Source organism: Gadus chalcogrammus, unplaced genomic scaffold (genome assembly GCF_026213295.1).
Source record: "Gadus chalcogrammus isolate NIFS_2021 unplaced genomic scaffold, NIFS_Gcha_1.0 GACHA136, whole genome shotgun sequence".
In the NCBI taxonomy this organism is placed as follows: domain Eukaryota; kingdom Metazoa; phylum Chordata; class Actinopteri; order Gadiformes; family Gadidae; genus Gadus; species Gadus chalcogrammus.
The window spans coordinates 19,221-41,568 of NW_026613571.1; the positions used below are offsets into that span (position 1 = coordinate 19,221).

The window sequence follows — 22,348 nt, forward strand, 5'->3', positions numbered from 1 at the left end:
CGCGTTCACGTTAAGAGGAGTTTCGGGAAACGCTCCAAAGAAATTATCGATGGATCGCAAGATCCATCGGGAGAATGATCGTACGAGCGAAGATCCATCGTTATCGGGAAACGGGGCCTATTCACTAAAGCTTATGGAATTATATTTTTGTGCTTATTTCGAACTTGAACCCATATTTTCAAGGCCGTGCTGGCACCACATCTATGGGGGTAAAATGCATGATGATAGACCGGCGAAATTGCTACCCGGGCCCTGTACCACGAAGCTCGCTTAGAGGGTTAGCGAGGTATGTTGAGCTCCAAGCCTGGGTTAGTTGTACCACGAAAGTCGATCTCTTTTAGCGTCGCTGTATCACCATGGTGACTTATGCTCGCAACCAAACCTGGTCGGGAGCAGTTTTTCGGCTTAGTCTAGCCGGAGATCGGCTACTTAAATCGGCGTGCGCAGCTTCCTAGCCCCTCCTCTGACAATGGCGTCACCATTTCTGGGTGTTCCCGTGGACCTCGGCGCACTTCTCGTACAGGCGTCTCTCCGGAGACAGAGGGTTTTACGGGACAGAACCGATTCCCTGGCATTGTCTGACGATATTCAGATTTCAGACTTTATTGTCATTGTGCTAACAACGAAATTGGGGTTCTTCATGAGAGATACAGATTCTCATAAGAGGGTGTTCGTTATTTGATCGTCCTTTTGGACCTTATGTAGACAATGCTTACTGTTGCGCATTGTGTCTCCGTGACAGAGTGCTAGAGTGGAGGTAGCGCGTCAGTCTTGAATATCTGCACGGGGGGTTCGACTCCCAAGTGACGCGAATTTATGTGAAGCTTAAATAGTCCCAATTATCATGCATATGGAATGCTTATTCACTAAAGCTTATGGAATTATATATTTGTGCTTATTTCGAACTTGAACCCATATTTTAAAGGCCGTGCTGGCACCACATCTATGGGGGTAAAATGCATGATGATAGACCGGCGAATTTGAACCCCGGTCGCTGGCGTTCGGGTCTTATACTAATCCACTACGCTACAGCCGCTACCTCTCGGCGGTTGAAAACATGCGATACATTTCTTAAATAGGGTGTATTTAAAGTGAATTCCCTAAATGATAGAATAAGGCAGGATGGACGTTGCTTATGCATTTTTAAATCATCATCATTCTATTTGGATTAATGGCGAACAATTCTGCATTTGGCATAGTTATTTTACAGACAATATGCAGAATCTTTTCACTTATACTCATATAGACTGCTTGATCTATCGTAAAGGTGAGAAAAATGACGCAAAAAACGCCCCTTTCACGTGAACGCGCACTGAACCTAAAGCGGAAAACCTGGTTCAACTAATTGAATCTAAAGTGAGCTTCGTGGTACCATTTAACTCTGATTGCGAGTTGCGGCTCTGTCGAGCCAGGTTTTCCCAAGAAAGCCTGGGTATGTTCAGCGAGCTTCGTGGTATAGGGCACCGGTCGATGGAGTTCGGGTCTTATACTAATCCACTACGCTACAGCCGCCACCTCTCAGCGATCGAAAACATGCACTACATTTCTTAAATAGGGTGTATTTAAAGTGAATTCCCTAAATGATAGAATAAGGCAGGATGGACGTTGCTTATGCATTTTTAAATCATCATCATTCTATTTGGATTAATGGCGAACAATTCTGCATTTGGCATAGTTATTTTACAGACAATATGCAGAATCTTTTCACTTATACTCATAAAGACTGCTTGATCTATCGTAGAGGTGAGAAAAATGACGCAAAAAACGCCCCTTTCACGTGAACGCGCACTGAACCTAAAGCGGAAAACCTGGTTCAACTAATTGAACCTAAAGTGAGCTTCGTGGTACCATTTAACTCTGATTGCGAGTTGCGGCTCTGTCGAGCCAGGTTTTCCCAAGAAAGCCTGGGTATGTTCAGCGAGCTTCGTGGTATAGGGCTCTGGTGATCAGCGTTGGGTTAATCAACTCTGAGTATGTTCACTCTGGGTTGGGGGCGTGTCGATAACATGATCAAACATGGACCAAAAGCGTAGATCCACTTACTTTTTAAGTAAGTGGATCTAGAATTGGAAATTCTAATGAACGCGTATGCCGAGCAGTTACCCATTTTAACAAAAAAAAAAAAGCAATTCCGCCGCGGCAGCGAGAGAGAGTAAAATAAATTAGTAAAATAAAATAAAATAAGAGGAAAGTTTAAGATCTTCCACTTATTCAATATGTCAATTGTGTGTGTGTGTGTGTGTGTGTGTGTGTGTGTGTGTGTGTGTGTGTGTGTGTGTGTGTGTGTGTGTGTGTGTGTGTGTGTGTGTGTTTGTGTCAATTTACGCAACCCCGAGTTGCCCCACGAGGACTTGGCAGCAAATGAAGTACAAAAATATAGTTTAAACAGGTAAACTAATGTTTAATTGAAATCAAATCAATTGTGCTGTTTTGCCTGCTCTACCTAATTTAACAGCTATGTTCAACATGTATTATATATTTGTATAGCCTACTATATTTAAGCAGTAAATGTAAGTAGCCTAGTACATTTCCCAGCCACCCCAACACTGCCAATATTTAATAGGATTTAGATATATTAGAAGGCTACTCCTAGGCAAAATGCATTATATATATATATATATGTCTTCAAAATAGTGCTTACTGAATATTAGGGTAACATTTTCCTCCATGTTAGCAAATCGAAAAAAAGCAGAGCCCCGGCAGACTGGAGGGGGTCCACCTCTGCAGCCCTCACAGAGGCTGAGGAGATGGCCCTCAGCCAACAGAGTATGAGTCCTGTGGCTGAGGGCATCCCTGGGGGGAGCTCCTCTGATCCCCCCCACCCCCCAGGATAGAAGTGCCTTTATAAGAGGTTGGTTATTCAAAATAATTAAATATGTACACGCAACCCAGCGCGTTGCAAATTAGATGGGGCAATATTCTGGCTCAAGTAATAATTGCACTGTCTAATCATCTGATGGCGTCATCGCCCTACTTGAACCAGATGCCCTCACCAACTTCCATGCAATTGTAACAATTCAAAAGATGCAAAAGGATGCTTTGGAGATCCACATTTTGGAACATAAGTTAAAGGTGGGGGAGGTGCAAACTGGGATACTGTTCCCTGCTCTAAAAACATACCCAATATAAATTACTTTATTTTTTTTGTGCTTTCAGGAAATAAAGGAATCCTCATAATAAGTAGATTGTCTTTATTAGAACACGGGCTGTGGTGGGACAAGTTATTTTGTTGAACAGTTTACTCAAAGGGTTTTACTTCAGTGAACAATGCAGACGATTATGCTGAGCATGTGCATGTAGAGAAGAACAGCATCTGGTTAAAAGCAGTACCAGGGTCTTTTCTGCCTTGCATTCTTAAAATGAGTTTCTTGACTTGCAGCAGTTATAGGTCTGTGGTTAGTCAGCTACTCTGATCATGGAAAAAGCCACAACGTTAAAGTGACTGTAGTACAGAGCGGGTGGGATGCACGGGCGGATCATTCTGCACATGCGTTAATTGCGTAAAAAAAACCCACTTCAACTTAAAGCATGCCCCCGGTGCGTTTGACAGTTAACATGGGGACTGAGAAGGTGGTCTAAATAAATGATAGATTGCACTGAAAAACGATAGCTCTCGGTCGTGAAGAAAATTATCTGGAAAAGAAAGTATATCCAACCGGGGTCTTAATAATCGTTCCTCACGGAGATTCCTTCTGAGGATCGCAGCCTCTACGTCCACAGGCTCTCGTAGAAAAGGACATGCCATTTCTAACACTTCCTTCTGTCGGAGAGCTGCCTTCAGCCTACAAACTCAGAGTAGGTCTAACCACCTCCCGAGCAGGTTAGGTCCACGGCGTATGTTGCCGCAGCAACTAAAGGCTGGTTTATGCTCGGTTACTTAAGCGTAAGCGCAAGCGCAAGAGGCCCTTGCGCGCCCTTGCGCCCCCCTTGCGCGACTTCTCACGTCTTGCGTGCGTCGGGCGATTTTTCTAGACTTGCGTCATTTTTTACGTAAGCTTTTACGCGAGCCGCCCAGCCTGCAAGGCTGTGATTGGTTTGCTGGTCTGGTTACTACTTCCTGTCTGGAGTATCACCCGGCAGGCTCATATACAAAAGCATTAACCTGAAGTGAAGTTAACTTTGCTGCCAACACATTATGTCGTTTTAAAATGTAGAGAGATATGCACATTTATACAACCCCAATGATCAACAACTTCATCACCCCTGTTCCTCTGTCTGTTGCCATCATTCACTGTGTATGGGGAGAACACGATCTGGCACATAAACAAACCAACGACTCCCACAGACAAAGACGTCATTCTCGAGGTCGTCTTCAACGAAAAACTTTCCTCCACATATTACTCCACCTACTGTTCTGGCGGTAAATTGCTTGGCAACACGCGCAACCTAAAAGGGAGCATGAATTGCTTTGAGTAAATTTTGCGCAACAACGTAACACCAACGCTGAAGCATGCAGGTGCCAACACACCAAGCGCGTACCTCGCGTACCATGTACGCGCGTAACGCAGTTAAAATGTTGCTTGACCATTTTGTGTCAAAAATGGTCAGATACGCGCGTACGCATACGCGCGTAGATGAGACCGCCCAAAACTCCCCCCCCCCAGCCTGTGGCTGCGCTGGATTTAGGAGTCCGAGGAAGGAAACCCAAACGCCGCCGTGTTTGGGTGGATGATAGAGCTTGGATCGGGTTAGATTAAATAATCTCGGATATAAATAACAATAATCGGGTTAAATAACTTCACATGGTGTGTTTCCAGCATTCGTAGTGTTGATCAGCAGAGAAATAGTCCGCCAAGACGTTGAGGTTGCTTAGCAATCAGACTCTGTCCATGCAAGTGAACGGAGCGTTCACTCTTCGTCATAACTATCAAACCAAACATCCTTCACATTCACCGAGCGAACATTATGAAAGTAAAATGCACATTTCTCGCTAGAAATGTTTCCATAAACGCATTTAATGGCGTAACTATGTTACTATTTCCACCCAGAATAAAGAAAAATGTCGGCCGTATGCTTCTGTGCAAGCGACACTACTCTCTGCCAGTGACGTCGGGACAAGCTCCACGCTGATTGGCTACTGCGGCTAAGTATCACGCGTATGAGCGTAAAAAGTTCAATTTTTTGAACTCCTCGCGTACGCGCGTATATATTCGCGCCTCATACGCCCCTAACGCGAGTAAAATGTTGATACGCATGTAACGCATGTACGCGCGTAAACCAATGCTTCCCTATGGAAAAATTGCCGATTTTATACGCGTGGTAACGCTTTTGGTGTGTCCGCACCTTAACTCTCGGTTGCGCTGAACCTGCTACCTGAAACGGAAAACCCAGAGTTTCCACTAACTCAGAGCGAACAAACTCGGGGTTGCCTCAAAACCAGCTACCTGAAACAGGCCTCTGCACTAGAACTAACAAACAATTAGACCAAGAAGCAGCCATATCATTAGCTTACTACTACAGTCTTTACCGTAGTCCTGCAGCACCCCGATAAAACTACTACTACTATTAGTAATAATAGTAATAGTAAAAATAATAACAATAATATTATAGTACCTTTTTATTCAGATAGCTATTTTCTAAGTACTCAAAAATAACAGAAGAGGGGAGTGAAACATAACATAACATAAAATCTCTTCTAGAAATGCACAAATGATGTCAGGTGCGACACATACACATAGGCCTACACACTAGCCTCTTGCTACATGTTAAGAGTAAGAGGAGGAGGAAGAGCCCTGGTTCAGGTCCTCTGTGGAGGGGAAGCGGGGAAGGCTCTGCCCTCCACGCTCGATGGCCTGGGCCACAGAGTAGCGTGTCCGGCCCGCCACACAGGCGTCCATCTGGGCCACGCTGAGGCGGGACTGCAGGAACAGATGAACACAGCTGTCCGACAGCAGGTAGGGGCTCACCAGGATCCTGATACCGCAGATAAACACCTTTGTTATTTACTCTACATTGATTTGAGACTATTTTACAGACTTGGTTGAGACGTACTACGTCTAACACAAAAAAACTAAAAACAAAACAATGGACCAACTGATTGCAATTCCTAGCTACTCTGTAATTTAGAAACTTGGTTGCTCAGCACTTTGGGATTGTATGTCTTTATTGTCAGCCTAACTTGCAAGTCACTTTGGAAAAAAACATATCAATGTACTGTAGTATTTATCTACCTATCCCCTCATTTAGTGTAATGTGCTGCATTTCCTTTTTATAAATTATGCCTGGTCCCATGCTAGACCATTTATGTGACACAGCGTGCGTGTGTGTGTGTGTGTGTGTGTGTGTGTGTGTGTGTGTGTGTGTGTGTGTGTGTGTGTGTGTGTGTGTGTGTGTGTGTGTTCATCAGGAACGGTTGTTAAAACATGGGCGTTATGTCAGTGTGTGTTTACCGTAGTACTGTGGGAAAAGTCATCAGTGTATTGATTAGAGCCCTGATAACTTACTGCTCCAGGAAGGTCTGAAGCCCCTTCATTCGCTCAGAAATCTGCCGGGCGCTGTTCAGACTGAAAAACAGGTTCTTCGGCGGCATCTGTGGGAGCTTGCTACTATTTACAAAAAGGAAATGGATGCGAGTCAGTTACATTTGGTTCTAACTTTGATCATCACTCACTCACACACACACACACTTACATGAGCAGTGAATGCACCTGGAGTCTTTGCCTCAGCCATACAAACTCGCTGAACCGCCTCCTTGTACACGAGATCTTCTTGGTGAAGCAGAGACTGTTAGTCTGAGAGAAGGAGAGAGGCATGTGTACCTCATGTTTTTAAATTAACATGAAGAAACCATCAATCATTCAAACATTAAATAATTATTTCTACTTACAAGTAAACATATTTCGTAGTCTATATAGGCATGCCAGAAGTCAGTGTTCTGGATCCTCGGGTCCCGAACCCAGACGCTGATGTCCTGTTGCATTGTGTGAGAAGCAGGCAGTTGTAACCAGAATACAAAAAAGGGAACTTTTATAATGTCGTATTGAGGAAGTGCGACCATAGGAAACCCCCCACCAAAGAAGTGTCTCACATGGCTCTTCATAGTAAAGTACTAACTTTTATCAATTTATTTCAACAGAATTTAAATCTTCCTCATTTCAAATGTAAAACAACTAGTAAAAGCTTACACTGACTGTTGTTATAGATTCAATAGATTAATAGTAAGGTGTAAGACCCACCTCAGTAACCATGCCATCAATAAATCCTGTTAGCCGAGCCCTGGCACATACACCAAACCCTTAGTCTGTGTCTGAGTGAGCTCCCACTTTGCTTTTAATCCCTTGATACTTTATGGTGCAAAACAAGAGCAAAGGTTTCCTAATTTGGTCACCTGACTGAACTTGCCTTCCCACTGCTACTTCAATGACCAACTGATTTACAGTAGAAGACATGTGTTGAGATGTGTCATGGGCATGTTAAGCCTTTTATATCACATGGTTGTTCACATTGACCTCAACGCCTTCCTTTAACTATTCATCCCATTTTTTATGCAACTCCCAGACTAACACCAAGTTGCCCTCGAGCAATGTTTATTCCTGTTGCTTATGGACAATAGTAAGAAGAAAACAGAAAGAATAAAGGGTCATTAAAAGTGTATTTTATTCATGGCCTCCACCAAACCTTGATCGATGGCTACAATAACTCAGTAGTGTGTTCATAAGGTTCATGGTCCTGTCCCATCATTCATGGATCTAGGTAAAGGTAAGGTGCTGCCAGCAGGAGGATTTCAGCTGTTTTAACATGGTGGTGTTCAACCACTCAAAGACCATGTTCCCTGATGGTCAGGCCTTCTAAAGTGCTGCATCTAGTCAGCCAGTTCAGGTGCACAATTAAGTACATTGTGAGTTGTTCTTCATGTTTCCGACTACATAACAAACAACTAAGGCTGGTATGATGCCTACATGAAGAGTAAATGACATGGCATACGTTACGGAGAAAATATTGGACAGAATAATCCATAGAAAAATAAAACAATTGGTGGTTTCCATCAAAGATCTATTCAAGGTGCAAACATAGTTTGGTAAATAATGTATAATCAAAAACCAACCAACATAAAAACAGGTGTTAAGGACGTGTTCTCCCATAAATCTTCAACCATTGGAGATTTACAATGACAGTAAAGTATAAAGAATAAAACACACACGCACTAACCTTGACTAAAACACATGTTCTAACACGCCTTCCTCCAAGCAGCTGCTCTAGCTACAACAAGAGGTTGTTTAAGGAGAGGTTATGACAGCAGTTAGAGTTCCATCTTCCTATTAGAGCCGCACTGATTGGGAGAAGCAGTGACAAGTGCCTTTGCCGATCTTTCGCTTTCAATACCCACGTCAGGAAAACAAGTTGCCAAAAAAACAAATAAACAAATTGGTGCGAGCAGGCAAGTATCCTGAGCACCTTGGGATACTTAATACCCACCTCTACTAGGTTTTTTTGTCACACACACACACACACACACACACACACACACACACACACACACACACACACACACACACACACACACACACACACACACACACACACACACACACACACACACACACACACTTTACTGGTCCTCGTCTCCAGAGTGCCAGTTGAGCCTCCGTTGGTAGAAGTCCACCACGGCCTGAGGACACCTGGCGCTGGCTTCGCGCGCCGCCAGCAGAGACACAGAGGTTTTCCTGACGCAAATGATATGATGTGGTCAGGTTATGTTAAGAACTCTAGTCCCACCCGGAACTTGAGACAAAACATGTCAAATGGGGACCCCCAGAAAGGGTGTCCAGACCTCCAAAATAGTTATGCTGTAAAAATCCCATTTCTAGAAATAAAAGTTCTTCCATTTGTAACTTTATTCAGTTGTGTGATTCTTTCGTGAAATAGTCATTCTAATTTGATGCAAAAGGGGAGATGAAATGTGCCACACCATTTGACCAGGAACATGAGTTCTCCGTGTTGGTCTGTGGAGCCGATGATGCACTCGGGCTCCCGGTTCAGGTCCAGCTCCAGGTCTGGGTCCAGGTCCAGGCCAGCCCCTGTCACATCCCTCTTCTGGAAGTCCAGAACAACGTCACTCTGCTCCCTGTACTGCGAGCACTGGTCAGCACAACAGACACACAACCTTCATACTCATATTCTACATGGAGCAGTCAAATAGAATGTCTTTGAGTGTTTCAATAAAAGTTTAACGGATTGCATCATTACTGCATTTATACAGCGTTTACTATCCAGTGCCCACTCAAAGCACTTTCAAATGATTTCTATACCTACCATATTTTACTAGTGCTGCAGCAGCTTCACATACATTTGTTATAATTGTATTTTCTAACTAGACCATCAATGGATTCAATATTATTTAAGTCATAATGTTTTATACATATTACAGCTTTACAGATATGCAAGTGCTTCTTTTTTAAATAAATGACCAAAACCAGGAACAGCATCACATGGGGAGTGATGTTTGCCTAAACTTGTTACTTTAAGACTTTCACATTATTTAAAATAACAACTTTGCAGTTTGCGGAAGTTCAGAGCACTTAATCACACGTTTGTGGACACTCACAATTTCTGCCTCCTGCTCTGACAATTCCTCATTGAGTATGAATTCTTGAGGTTGTTCTTCTTCGTTGTCACAAAGGCGCATGTTTCTGAGAAACTCATCAATGAGTTCAGGACAGTCCAGATTATCCTGTGGTTCCCAAGTATTGTCAGCACTATTAAGGACATCACAAAAGATAGAAAATTGGTCAGACTTTAATACATATTTGTGAAGTTATAACTGATGTATGTGTTGCCATTAGCAGCCTCTAGTGGCTTGAGTATTAGAAGCTAAAGTCATAGCTAAATGAGAGGGAACCAGAATGAAACAATGGATATAGATAGATAAAAGTTACATGGAGCAGGTATACTTATGCAAACATAACCTGCGGTACTTACTCTGTAAAGCCTTTCCACTTGAGGAAATATTCCACCCTTCCGTTGAAGACTCGGCGACGAATTATTTTTTCAACTAGAAATTCCTGGACCATCGTAGTCTCCTCGGGCTTCCTCTGTCTGACGGTCTGCTTCTTCCTCATCCTACAAAACAACATCCAGGACGCTATTAAACATTAGCTCCTCGTTCATTTTGATCAATCAAAGACAACTGCTTACAAGGCAACACGCAATTCCCCAGACGATTGAGGAGAACATGGCAAGAGAGAAAGGAGCACTTTGTCCTTCAGTCCCGCTCCGTCCGTCTAGTAGACATTGTTCCACTTGCTGCTCGATTTGGAAGCAGAAATAATACAAATAACACAACCTATTACACATAATGTCCTGCAGTACATCTGGTTAGCATTGCAAACCATGCACGATCACATCCAAGTTCCGATTAAACGAGGACAGATAAGGCAGAAGGCCTACTGTAAACAATAACGCGCACGTACGCTGTCGTTGTTGCCTTTATGTCGGAGAATAACGAACAGCGTGATCTATAGGCACTCTTTGTGGAGGAAACACACCCACACACCGCTAGAAATCCGCTTATGGTACAAATCGGTGTATTTACATAGGGTAACTACTTTCCATTAATGAGTTACATTTAAAGATGGCCGTAGACGGAGATGGGAGGAAGTGGTTGCCAAGGGAAAAGGTCATGCCAGCAACACCGGGAGGAAACAACAGACGCATCGCTGACCAATCAAGGAAGGATCCGCCGTTTGGTTACTCTGCCGGTGTGTCGCTCCGCGGAGCCCCGAGCAGCAGAGACCCGCAGCCCTTAGGAGTACGGCTGGCTCTGCCACGGCCCTACCCTCAACATCCTGGGTTGGTTCAAATAAATAAATATGTCATGTAACGACATCATATTACAACACTAACACACACTTACACGCTCAGTTTTAAAAACTTTGTATTTGAAATAAGTAAAATAAAGTTTTCCTATATGTGAAAGAACAAAAGAATCCTGGAAGAAGAGAAACGTTATAAATAAAAATAGAAATATATATTCTGATATCCTTAAATATCTATTCTTAAAGGCCCACTATGCAACTTCGGGAATTTCTTCGCTGTTTTCTTGGTTTGAGCACGCACATTTCTCTACACAGCGCCCCCTACAGCTTCGTAGTAGATATTTTACAACACTGTCGTAACAACTCGTTGACGACCCTTCCCCATGCACTTCTACGCGAGCCATGTGCATTTGTTTTCAAAGAAGCCGGCGAATGCGTGGAGCCATGTCCGAAGTAGATGTTCATAAAGTGTAGGCAAGGAGCAAGGTTATACTTTTTTTAAATGGTGTATTTGTATTGCAATAAACATAAAGCCATCCTTTTTTATAGTTGACGGGGAGAATTTATATCCTAGATTATAATTGTTTTATCTTAGGTTGAACAGATCAATCAGTGTGAGAGTGTTGGCCAACATAATAATCTAAATAAACAAGAACCTGGATTCGGGGATTCAGTGTATCTGGAGGACGAGACAGACGAACAGCAAAACACCAATGGAAACAAAGGTGTTTATATGGTTGCAACCAAGCAAGCTAGAAACATACAGGGCTCACAACAAAACGGTCAAGAAATCAATTTTTACAGGGCTCACAACAAAATGGTTGAGTGTAACGATGGTCAAGCATCAGGGAGACAGAGGCGAAACTGTTGAATTTTCTTTCCTTTATTTTCCTTTGGAAAATAAATCAAATCATTGCCATCAGAAATCGGTGTACATATACAGCATCAGATCAAAAGCAACGGCTTCTCTGACGATTACAAGTAATAGAAAATACATACAAAACATTCAACTTCCCATGAATGGGCACTGTAGTCCAAGTGCAGTTACAGCACTTTATTACAACCTATTTACATTATGGAGCCACATACCTTTGGAAAATAAATCAAATCATTGCCATCAGAAATCGGTGTACATATACAGCATCTGCACAAGCAAGAAAGAGAGTAATATTACTTTCAATGTATGAACGTGGCTAGCGGAGTTTACGGCTAGCCATGTTAGCCTTAGCATGTAGAAACCCAAGGTCTTAAGAAAAGTATTAATAAACTTTCTCTAAAACATGCACAGCAAATTCCCTAGTGTTAAAAAGGCATTGTCAAAATATATGGACTCTTTCAGAGTTATTACAACAACATTGAGAGTAACTTCAACACACCTAGAGTAAGATATCACCCAGTGTAAGTGTACAATTTCAGAGTTAAATGTACAGTGTAAAATTGACAGTGTTAAGGCACATGGACTTTTTCAGAGTTATTTCAACAAAAGCAAGAGTACTAGTGACTGAAGGCAGGTGTTCCTGAGAAATAACTCTGAAGCTCTGGAAAGCCCCGCCCCCATTGCATCTTCCTAACGCCCCGTGCCCACTACATGCGTCCGTTGCGTGATCCCCATTGACTTTAATGGGGACGGACCCACAATGCATTGTGGATCCGCCCGCTCCGTTGGAGCCTTCGGCTCAGTCAAGAAGTTGAAAAATGTTCAACTTTTTCGGCAGCGACGGATCCGTCATCCAATCAGATCGCGTCTGCAAATTTAAGCACTGTGACGCGACTCGGGCGCTGACGATACTGGAAAGCGGGAAAGCGGGTCATCTTGCATCGCAACAAGCAGGAAGTAGCGGGAAGAACCCGGCGAAGCGATTTGATTGGCTGACGGATGCCTCTGCAAAGACTACTCCCCCATCAGTCAGCCACGCCTTCCCACCTCCGTTGACTGAAGGAGGTAGTGGGCACGGGGCGTAACTCAGGAACACGTCCACTTTGCTCACATTGCCGTGTTCCCATGGTCGTCATCAGTCTCGGTAAGTTACTTACTTTATTAGTTATTAAACCAATTGTTTTGGCATTGCAGTCACAGCAACATTTAACAATAATGTGTTATAGCTGCTTAACACAGACTTGAGCTGTTTGTATCTTTTCAAATACCGAATTACAAAGGGCTAACGGCCAAGGTCAAAGCTGGCATGAACATGCACATTTAAGTTAGCTTCAACATTGCCGACAGAGTTGGACAATAGTCCGTTAATTAGCGCAAATTAATGTTAATGGCCTGTCGTCCAACTCTCGGCAATGTTGGTCAATTTGAAAAACTGTTAGTGTTTAATTATTTTTACTCAAAGTTTTCAGTCTGAGTATATTACATAGGGAATACTGGTGCGGGGAGTTGGCTGAACAAGCTTACTGTAGGCCAGGAGTGCCCAACCAGTCGATCGCGGTCTACCAGTAGACCGCCGACAGATCCCAAGTCGACCGCGAGGGTCGAAGAAAAAATAAATAAAAGAATAATAATAAAATAAATTAATAAAAAAAAAAAAAGTATTTGCGCGGGACATATACGCACGGTAGCGCATGCGCTGTCAACAGAGCAATAAAAAAAATTAATAAAAAAAAAAGAAGGTATTTGCGCGGGACATACGCGCGGTAGCGCATGCGCTGTCAACAGTAGTTGAAAGCCGTCAACAGTATTTACGCACTCCTAAACGTTGACATGGCTGAGGGGAAACGAGCTAAGACCTACCATTTTCACCCTGAGTGGGAGGAAGATTATTTTTTTGTTTATTCTCATTCAAAGCCTGTTAGTTTGATCTGCAATGCAACGGTGGCGTTGGCAAAGAAAGGGAATCTGGAGCGGCATTTTAAAACTGTACACGGGAAAAAGTGTTGTGAGGTTAGTTACTGCAGGCTGGGAACGATGCGTGTGGGTTTGCAATGTTGACACTAGACTGGTAGATTTCGGGAGGTTGGCTACTTGAAAAGTAGATCTTGAGTCAAAAAAGGTTGGGCACCCCTGCTGTAGGCACATTCAGTGCGTTTACATGACACTCAAGAAAGTCAAATTATTGGCTTAGTCCGACAGTGATGTGAAAAGACTTTTAGACGTTTCCCACCAAGCGTGGTTATTTGACCGGGAAATATTTTTTTTAAGGGCTTTTAGCCGTTTCTACTGATCAAGTTGCATCCAGATATTTTTTCAACTTCATGAATGTTCCACAACGGTGTGCAGATGCAGAATCCATTCAATCTGATGGATTCTGAATTGACTTCATGCAAAAATGAATTTGCATGCAATTATTCTGAGGAATAACTGCTTGATGTTAAAGGGCTTTAAGTTAATCAATAACATATCCCCAGCTTCTATATGCTACTGTCAAAGTGCTGTGCTGTAGATGATAAAATTGTCTCATCTCTGATTTTACAGGTGCCATCATGTTGATAAAAACTAAAATAAATATGGAACAAAAATATGTCAGGATAACTGAGCCAAACTTGGAAGAATTCTTGGATGCTGGTAAGTATTAGTCATACTATATTGTAAAAACAAAAGCAAAGTGGACATTGTCATTTCATGCTATCAATATTCTAATGGTTGAAAATATTTGTCTTGCTCTCTGGCAAGCTAGCTCTTGTGTATTTTCTTTATAGGGTCACAGCAACCAATGGTGGTCAGCTTTGTTGAGTTTGTATTGAGTGTACAATTGTATGTAAATAATAATGACGATAACATTAGGTGCCCTACACAGTGACCACGTCACTAAGGGTTTTTAGGGTTTAAAGCCTCTGTTTGTGTATTTTTCCCTAAGCTTTCATGAAGTTCTCCAACCCACCACCCACTGAAGGCGTCACAGTGTATGATGAGACGGGAACGGAGGTGGACGCAGACGTCTTTGAAGACGTTGCACAGCAGCCAAATGCTGGTGTATTTACAATCAGATTCAAACACAGTAAGTTTCTGTCATGACTTTTTTTCTTTCTGACTCTTCTTTGAGCTAGACTCGGTTAAAAATGTAGGTTGTGGGAAACTGACAAATGGGATTTTTTTTTCTCTCACACCTCATGTGTAGCATTGGAGGGAGCAACAGGCAGTTCACTGCCTGATGCAGCACTGGAACTTTCTAACTACAACCCTGAAGATTCAGTCATCCTAGAACTTTTATCTTGCACTTCTGATGACACCATCATCCTGGAGGAGGATTCAAGTCCATCTGCAAAACGGCAGAAACAAGACCGAGATGCCAAACACGTATGTTGATGTGTATAATGTTTGATGTGGCAGATTCCTTTGGGGATTGCTCACTTTTTATTGTATTTTCTGTGTTTCACAGTTAGTTGAATCAGCCCTGGCTAAGAAACCAGGTGGAGACCGCATTGTGAAAGAATACAACAGGACAAAAGGTCTAACTGACTCTTCACGGCGACAGTTGGTGAACATCCTTGCTGCCGACATGACTGAAACTCATGGGTAAGAGAAACTTTACTGGACTCTTGTTAGTAAAATCTGATTTGGCTGTTCAATCACACCTCTCTGCTTTCATCAGTTAGTTTTGTTTTTATTTATAGTCTTAGTTCGTAAACTTTAAACCTTCCATCTTAGTAGACTTTTTTGTTATTATGTTATTTTACCCGTTGCAGGATGGCACCGCCACGGCATGCCAGAGAGATGTATGCCAAAGGCATAGTTTCCATGTTCCCGTACCTGATGGATCCATATTCCAAAAATGGATATGCAAGTATTTTTATGCATTCAAACAAATATACAGAAACTACAATGCAATAAGCAATTAGATATTGACTGTGGTGGGTGTACACAAGTACAGTTTTCTACTTAGTAAGTATTGTTTGTCTTAATTTAAAGGAACATTTCTATGATGGTGAAAGTGGCACTGGTTATTTAGCATGGAGGCTCAAAACAATCCAGAGGAGCAATGCTACATCAGCGACCAGAACTTCTCCTCGTCTGACTGGTGGAGGGCCGAAAGCTAAGAGAGATGCATTAAGAAGTCCTGAGATGACCCTGACTGAAGAGCAATCCAAGGAGGCCATGTCATTCATGAAGTATTCTTCTGATGAGGCCACTATCAAGCAAAAGATGAAGATAACATTTGAATATCGTTTTCAGATCGTCCTCGATGAAGAGAAATCCTCAGACGTCCTGACTGAATTTCCACGGTTCCGAGACGTCAAAGGCCTGGTAAATGAGTGTTTAAGCATACAACACTACAAATAACCTGAACTGTCACTTTTATGTTTCTTAACTCTTGCTATGTCATTTATCTAATGCAGGTTGAGCAAGACTTCATCTTGCAGTTTGGAGAAGATGTGGCTGCAAAGTTTTTGGAAAGGTTGGTTCAAACTCTATATTATTATTATTTTTTATAAATGATCATTACATATGAAAAGGAAATCCAGTTTGTTGAATTGAAAATTAGTTTAAATAAGTATTTGTCCACATAGGTGGCCTACTACATTCAAACAAAAGATCATCCAGCAGAGCAAGGCTCTCCCTACAACAAGTGAACTTGAGGAACTGATTTATTGTGCAGAAGCTACCTCAAATGAAAGGGAAGGGGATGAGGCCTCTCTTGGCTCTGGTAGGTTGTTAAGACTTTTTCCTGTTATGATTCCCCGGTTTATTCTTGGTTCAGCTGTAGCTTTAAAATGTGTTTTGGTTTTCTTTCTTTCTTTTGTATCTGTGTATAGGATGGGACAGTGATCTTTCCTCAATTATCCTCCTCCACCTGATTCCTCCATCAGCCCAAGGCCGAAAAAGACCTGGCAAGGTGTCAGCAACCCAGGCTGAAAAACATCTGGTTGTGTTCATGAAGGTGTGTATTGTTGGTTATCGGAATGTCAAGAGATGTTTTTGTTTTATTTTTTTTGAAATTGTCATTTTTTAAGTAATGACAATTAATGAAGTTTTCAAGGCCTTGAAAAGAAAATATGGCACATCTGTTATAATTATACTTAAAATGTCTCAATCAAAAGCTTCTGTCGGACTAGTCATCAGAACTGTGCAGCCCTTGTGTTTTTCCAACATCTGTGATGTTAAATTGATGGACATAGATAAACAACCTATACATCTATTATGCCACTTAAAACTTAACATTTCAAACTCTCAAAATATATGAGATGTATTTAAAACGTAATTGTATACCTTTAATAATAATTACGGTCTTGAACCAGATTAAAACATTTTATTCTGATCTATGTTTAACTTTACTCCCATCTTTTATCAGAGTGGAACGAGCGTCCAGGAACACGTTGATGCCATCACCAGCTCCACTCAGCCCTATCTTCTTGCCATTGGGATGAATAGGGCCACCATCCATGAGTTCTTCATCGTGATTGACAAGCAGGCCATACCATGCAGGTCAACCAGTTCTCTTGGAGCTTTCGACAAACTCTTTAAGACACACTTTGTGTTTGGTATCATGTTAAATCAGATGCTCCAAAACATGTACACCTTTGTACAGACCACTGTGTTCAACATAGACGTAGGCAAAGTCCGGGAGAGCCCTCGTGTCGCAGAGATTCGCGCTAGACTGCTACAGTAGTTTGTGTATAAATTAACTCAGAATGGGGATGATTTGTTTTGTTTGCCGGACACATTTTGTGAGTGTCATCATGCTGATCAGGCATATAAGATTGATTCATGGTTTATGTTCAGGAAAGTCACTGCGCTTAAAATGCGCTCAAGTAACATGTTGTCATGTTTTTGGAACCTTTTCTGGTTTCAGAAAACACTTAAACTCAAAACATGCTAAGGAAATTGAGCCTGAAGTTGAAATGGATGATATTGTTTACAGTGATGATGTTGCAATTAATGCTCCGTCACAACATTTTGAAGTATCAGCTAGTGGCTCTCAAGTTGTGCCAGTATCCAACGTGAGTATTCATGATATGTGTGCCTCTGCTATTGCACATCTTCAGGTTTCTGGTGTAGGCCAGTCTACTTTGAATACTTTAGTGTCAAATATGGAAGAGGTAGTACTCGAAGTGCAGAGTCAAGCCAAAGATGCAGCTTTGAAATGCTTAGCTTCTCAGGATACTGGTTCTAAAGAAAAAGTAGAACAACTGTTTGAATAACTTGAAAATCCTTTTACCTCACTGAATACAGAATCAAAACGAAACGTATTTTTTTAGAAAAAATGGAAATCTGTTCAACCTGTTGAAAAAGTACTTGGTGTCAGATTTGAAAATAGAAGAAACCAATCTACTGGAACATATGATCAAGTCGTTGTACCAGACAAATTTGCCTATGTTCCAATTCTGCAAACATTGCAGTCTATTCTGGAAAATCCAAACCTCAGGGATATGTTGACATCTAGCCATACTCCCAAGGACAATGTATATTTAAGCAATAGATCACGCCAGGCTGTGGTATGTGCTCATTATACCACTGTTAAGGGGCGTTGTCCGGCCCCGACGCGCAGCGGAGGGCCGGCGACCCCCTTCACAGTGGTATAATGAGCACATGCCACTGACTGAAGTGATCTATTGCTTTTATACAACGGTTACTGTTATGGCGAAACGAAAGTCATAGACACACTACATTTAAAAAGAAACCAAGAAAGTCAAAATAGCCGTTTTTATTAAAGACTACCAAAAAGTAGTCCCTCCTGGCTGCCGCTATGCATCGACGGTCGCTATGCAACACACTTTAGCGTCCCTCCGAGAGAAGGCTCCGATAGAGCGGTTCGCCGGCAATTTATCCTATGGAGCAGTTCACTCGCCGTGTGCCTAAGCTTTCGTTAGTCTCTCCATCGCCTTGCTCACTCCCGGAGTAACAACATTTACACCCTCTCCATCATCCAACATATGTTTTACTTTGTAACTGTTTCTACTTCCAGGCGCGGAGTGATATGCAAACGTTCACAAAATGATCGGGCGTCATAGCAGTTATGTATACGCGCATTATACAACAGTTGGGAACCAATCAGATCGCTGGATTTAGGTCCCCCGTTGTATAATTTGATGTAAAAGATGGGTTGTATATGAAAAGACATCCTCTTTTTTCAAATGAAAGTTGTGCATTGCAAATTCAATTATTTTATGATGACTTTGAGACTGCTAACCCATTGGGATCTAAAAAAGGTATACATAAATTGGGGGCTATATATTTTACACTGAGAAATTTTCCCCAAAGGTAAATTCTTCTTTGGTGAATATACATTTGTGTGCACTTTTTCATGCCCAGGACATTAAAACATACGGGTTTGACACCATACTTCAGCCCATCGTCAGTGACCTAAAAGTGCTTGAAACTGATGGGATTAAAGTTCCCACTTTAAAAAGTCCTGTACATAGCAGCATTGTGCAAGTCACCGGGGATAATCTTGGGATTCATGGCTTGTTTGGGTTAGTAGAATCATTCAGTGCAAGGAATTGCTGTCGCTTTTGTGTCTTAGAAAAAAAGTCATTTTCAAACTGTGTTTTGCGAAGATGAAAAAAGTGTGATATTCCGAACAAAAGACATGCATGAAGAACATTGCTATACTGCACAAACAAATCCACAGCTACCTCATGTTTATGGTGTCAAGCGTTCATGTTTATTGAACTCTGCAATATTTCAACACAGTCGAAAATTATTCTGTAGATATCATGCATGACGTTTTAGAAGGAGTAGGACAGTACGAGCTTAAACTTGTATTGGAGTATGTTCAGGTGAACTTTATAACTGCAAGAGAGATGGCACGTAGAATAGAGTCTTTTAACTATGGCTACTCTGAAAGGAGAAATCGTCCCCCTGCAGTGAAGTTATTTGATGGAAGCAACGATTTGGGTCTTAATGCCATACAGTCCTGGTGTTTGTTGCGTAACATGCCATTGATATTTGGCGATCTAGTGCAGAGAGATGATGAGTGCTGGCATCTTTTAATGTTGCTTCTGCAGATTATGGATATTGCATTTTCTCCTGTTGTTACATATGGTATGACTATCTTCCTGAAACACATTATTGTTGAGCATCATCGGCTTTTTAAGCATGTATTTCCTTCTAAAAACCTCCTACCTAAGCATCATTTCATGACGCACTATCCTCGATGTATAAGGGAAATTGGACCAATTTTGCACACTTGGTGTATGCGTTACGAGGCAAAACATAACTTTTTCAAGACCCAGTTTAAGAGTTTCAAAAATATCACTAAGACGTTGGCCAAAAAACATCAAAGATACATGGCCTTGAATTTGGAATCTAGCAACCAGTGTTGATTGACTATTGGTCCAGGAAAAATGTTGCAGCTAAACAAATTGGAGGAAGGCCCTGAAATTGCTGCAAAACTTAACACTGCACTATCTACTAATGTTATTACAGTGAAATGGGTAAAACGCAATGGCACTGAATATCGACCTGGTCTATTGGTGTGCGTTGAGGTAGCTGATGAGATGCCAGTATTTTGTCAGATCCGGACTGTTATTGTGAAGGATGAGCAAGTAACACTAACTGGCTCAGGTGTAGAAACGGTTTGTTTCGATGAGCATTACCACGCATTTAAAATTGTTTTAAAGCCATTCCAGGCAGTTAAGGTGGTTGATGTTGAAGAGTTGGTCTACTTCAAACCATTGGATGTTAAGATGGTGTATGGATCAACAGATTCCTCTCTTTATATTCTTCCATATTGCCATCTAATGCAGCCTTGACCAGTGTTTTTATTTTTTGAAGGTAGAATCAGTACCCAGAATAGACCTCTGAAGAATAAGTCCCGCCTCCGAGGCTCCTGGTTCCATTGATCAAATATGGGAAATAACATGGGTTTTTTGAATGATCGTACAACAAACTCTGTAGGTGGCGAAGAAGTAAAAGCTGCTCACGTTTTGAACTACATACTATTTCCATCTAGATTCCACTTGGGATTTGGATTGTCGGTGCCGTTAAACTAGTAAACTATTATAAATGCTACTTTAACGGCACCGACAATCCAAAACCCAAGTGGAATCTAGATGGAAAAAGTGTGTAGTTCAAAACGTGAGCAGCTTTTACTTCTTTGCCACCTACAGAGTTTGTTATGTACGATCATTCAAAAACCTCATGTTATTTCCCATAGACATTTGACCAATGGAACCAGGAGCCTCAGAGGCGGGACTTATTCTTCAGAGGTCTATAAACATTAATATTTGACATCCTGGTGTGTTTATTTGTTTTTCACCTGAGTCTCTGTAAAACTTTATTTCTTTAATAAATTTGTATTAAGACATGGATATATTGTTGTGTTTTGCTTTTCTCCTGCAGACACTTATTTTTATTTATTTTAAGTGTAAGCTGGACATGGTAGGGTAGAAAAATAAGTGTTGCATAATAACACTAGCCGGGAGTAAATACACAAGTATATATGTTTTAACACTAGTAGGAGTCAGTTAAAAATCAACACTGTAGGGACAAATCTCTCAGAGTTAAGTAGGTCTAGCACTCATTAAGAGTAAATTAATAGGAGTTAATTCAGATTAACACTTAAAAAAAAAACTAGTGTGAAATCTTAATAACACTATCAGTGTTATTTTCGTCATAGTGTAAAACTTCAGTAACACTTGTCAGTGTTATATAGTCCCAAATATTAACTCTTATCAGAGTTGGATTAACTCTCAAAATGTAACTCTATGGTAAGTGTAATTTTAACACTTTGTAGATAGGGAACGTATGTTATCTGGAATAGTGTTAAAATTGACTCTTTAAGTGTTGGATTAACACTGCCAATTTTACTGTGTGCAAACTACAGTACGATCGTTACAGTGAATGGAAAATAACATAACACAAGGGATACATCGAAGTTATCAACTTAAACATGAATTCACTTTAAGAAAACTGATATTGGGTACAGTGCTTTATATAGCGAACCTACCAGATCAAAAGCAACGGCTTCTCTGATCGAGTAGGAACGCAGTAGATTTCCACGCAGCACAGAACTAAACGCGGCAGATCTGCAGTACACCATATGGCCACGGGTGGCTCCCATTCACACTTATTAACCACGGCAGTTTTATTTTGGCGAGAATCTTATATAATAATACACTACATTTTTAACTCTGTTACATCCACCCCCTCTGAATTCCGCCAAAATCTACAAGGTCGCAAGGCATTATGTCCACCTCTACCAAAAAATAAATAATAAGAAACCCACATGACATGGTTACACATATACTCCAACTTGAAAAGTATCCCCAAAGGAATGAAGTGGATAGAGGCACGAAACTCACTACCAACTTCTGGAAGCAGGATGCCGTCTACACCCCACACAAACGATGTCTAACAGATATAGAAGCAGGCCCCCACACCTGGACTCTGACTCATGTAATTTCAAAACACACTGATCACATCAAGACCCTTAGTCTCACTAAAACATCCTAAACATTGACCTAGAAACGGCATTGCTTACAAAACCCTGTTTGGATATCTGACACAGTAAACGGTTAACGGGCTTTACTATACGTCCAAAACGACTCCTAGCTGTGTGCAAGGTGTTGGAATCTGAGTGAGCGGAGGATGACCGTGTGCTTCGTGTATCGTCTAAGCGCTCTGCGTTGTGTGTGCGTGTATTCCGAGAGTCAGTGAGGAAGGCACGAGAGAAGCCATGTCCAGAGCTCGACTCTGTCTGTGAACTGCC

The 22,348-nt window shown here is 41.6% G+C and overlaps 3 protein-coding genes across 9 annotated transcripts; 1 reads left to right on the plus strand and 2 right to left on the minus strand.

Moving 5' to 3' along the window:
- Positions 1-3,082: 3,082 nt before the first annotated feature.
- LOC130378995 (sorting nexin-10B-like) lies at positions 3,083-7,405 on the minus strand. Of its 3 annotated transcripts, XM_056585572.1 has the most exons (5): positions 7,176-7,405; positions 6,827-6,910; positions 6,631-6,731; positions 6,444-6,545; positions 3,083-5,913 (listed from the first exon to the last, which is right to left on the minus strand). In XM_056585572.1, the coding sequence occupies exons 1-5, from the start codon at positions 7,185-7,187 to the stop codon at positions 5,706-5,708; spliced, it is 507 nt and encodes a 168-aa protein (XP_056441547.1). In that variant the 5' UTR covers positions 7,188-7,405; the 3' UTR covers positions 3,083-5,705. The 3 variants fall into 3 exon arrangements, with proteins under 3 accessions (XP_056441547.1, XP_056441546.1, XP_056441545.1); XM_056585571.1 differs by having other exon boundaries at positions 6,444-6,542; positions 6,827-7,405; XM_056585570.1 differs by having other exon boundaries at positions 6,827-7,405.
- Positions 7,406-7,551: 146 nt separating this feature from the next.
- LOC130378997 (chromobox protein homolog 3-like) lies at positions 7,552-10,772 on the minus strand. Of its 5 annotated transcripts, none has more exons than XM_056585578.1 (5): positions 10,563-10,652; positions 9,919-10,059; positions 9,545-9,695; positions 8,909-9,033; positions 7,552-8,663 (listed from the first exon to the last, which is right to left on the minus strand). In XM_056585578.1, coding segments are annotated over exons 1-5 (534 nt in total). In that variant the 5' UTR covers positions 10,565-10,652; the 3' UTR covers positions 7,552-8,548. The 5 variants fall into 5 exon arrangements, with proteins under 5 accessions (XP_056441553.1, XP_056441550.1, XP_056441552.1 ...); XM_056585575.1 differs by lacking the exon at positions 10,563-10,652 and adding an exon at positions 10,661-10,772 and having other exon boundaries at positions 7,555-8,663; positions 8,909-9,078; XM_056585577.1 differs by lacking the exon at positions 10,563-10,652 and adding an exon at positions 10,135-10,403 and having other exon boundaries at positions 7,555-8,663; positions 8,909-9,078.
- A 76-nt stretch (positions 10,773-10,848) lies between these two features.
- LOC130378994 (uncharacterized) lies at positions 10,849-16,040 on the plus strand. Its single transcript, XM_056585569.1, has 7 exons — positions 10,849-11,224; positions 12,470-12,775; positions 14,173-14,262; positions 14,555-14,695; positions 14,816-14,994; positions 15,077-15,213; positions 15,384-16,040. Exons 2-7 carry the CDS (start codon positions 12,757-12,759, stop codon positions 15,526-15,528), a joined length of 711 nt encoding a protein of 236 aa, XP_056441544.1. The 5' UTR covers positions 10,849-11,224; positions 12,470-12,756; the 3' UTR covers positions 15,529-16,040.
- Positions 16,041-22,348: the final 6,308 nt, after the last annotated feature.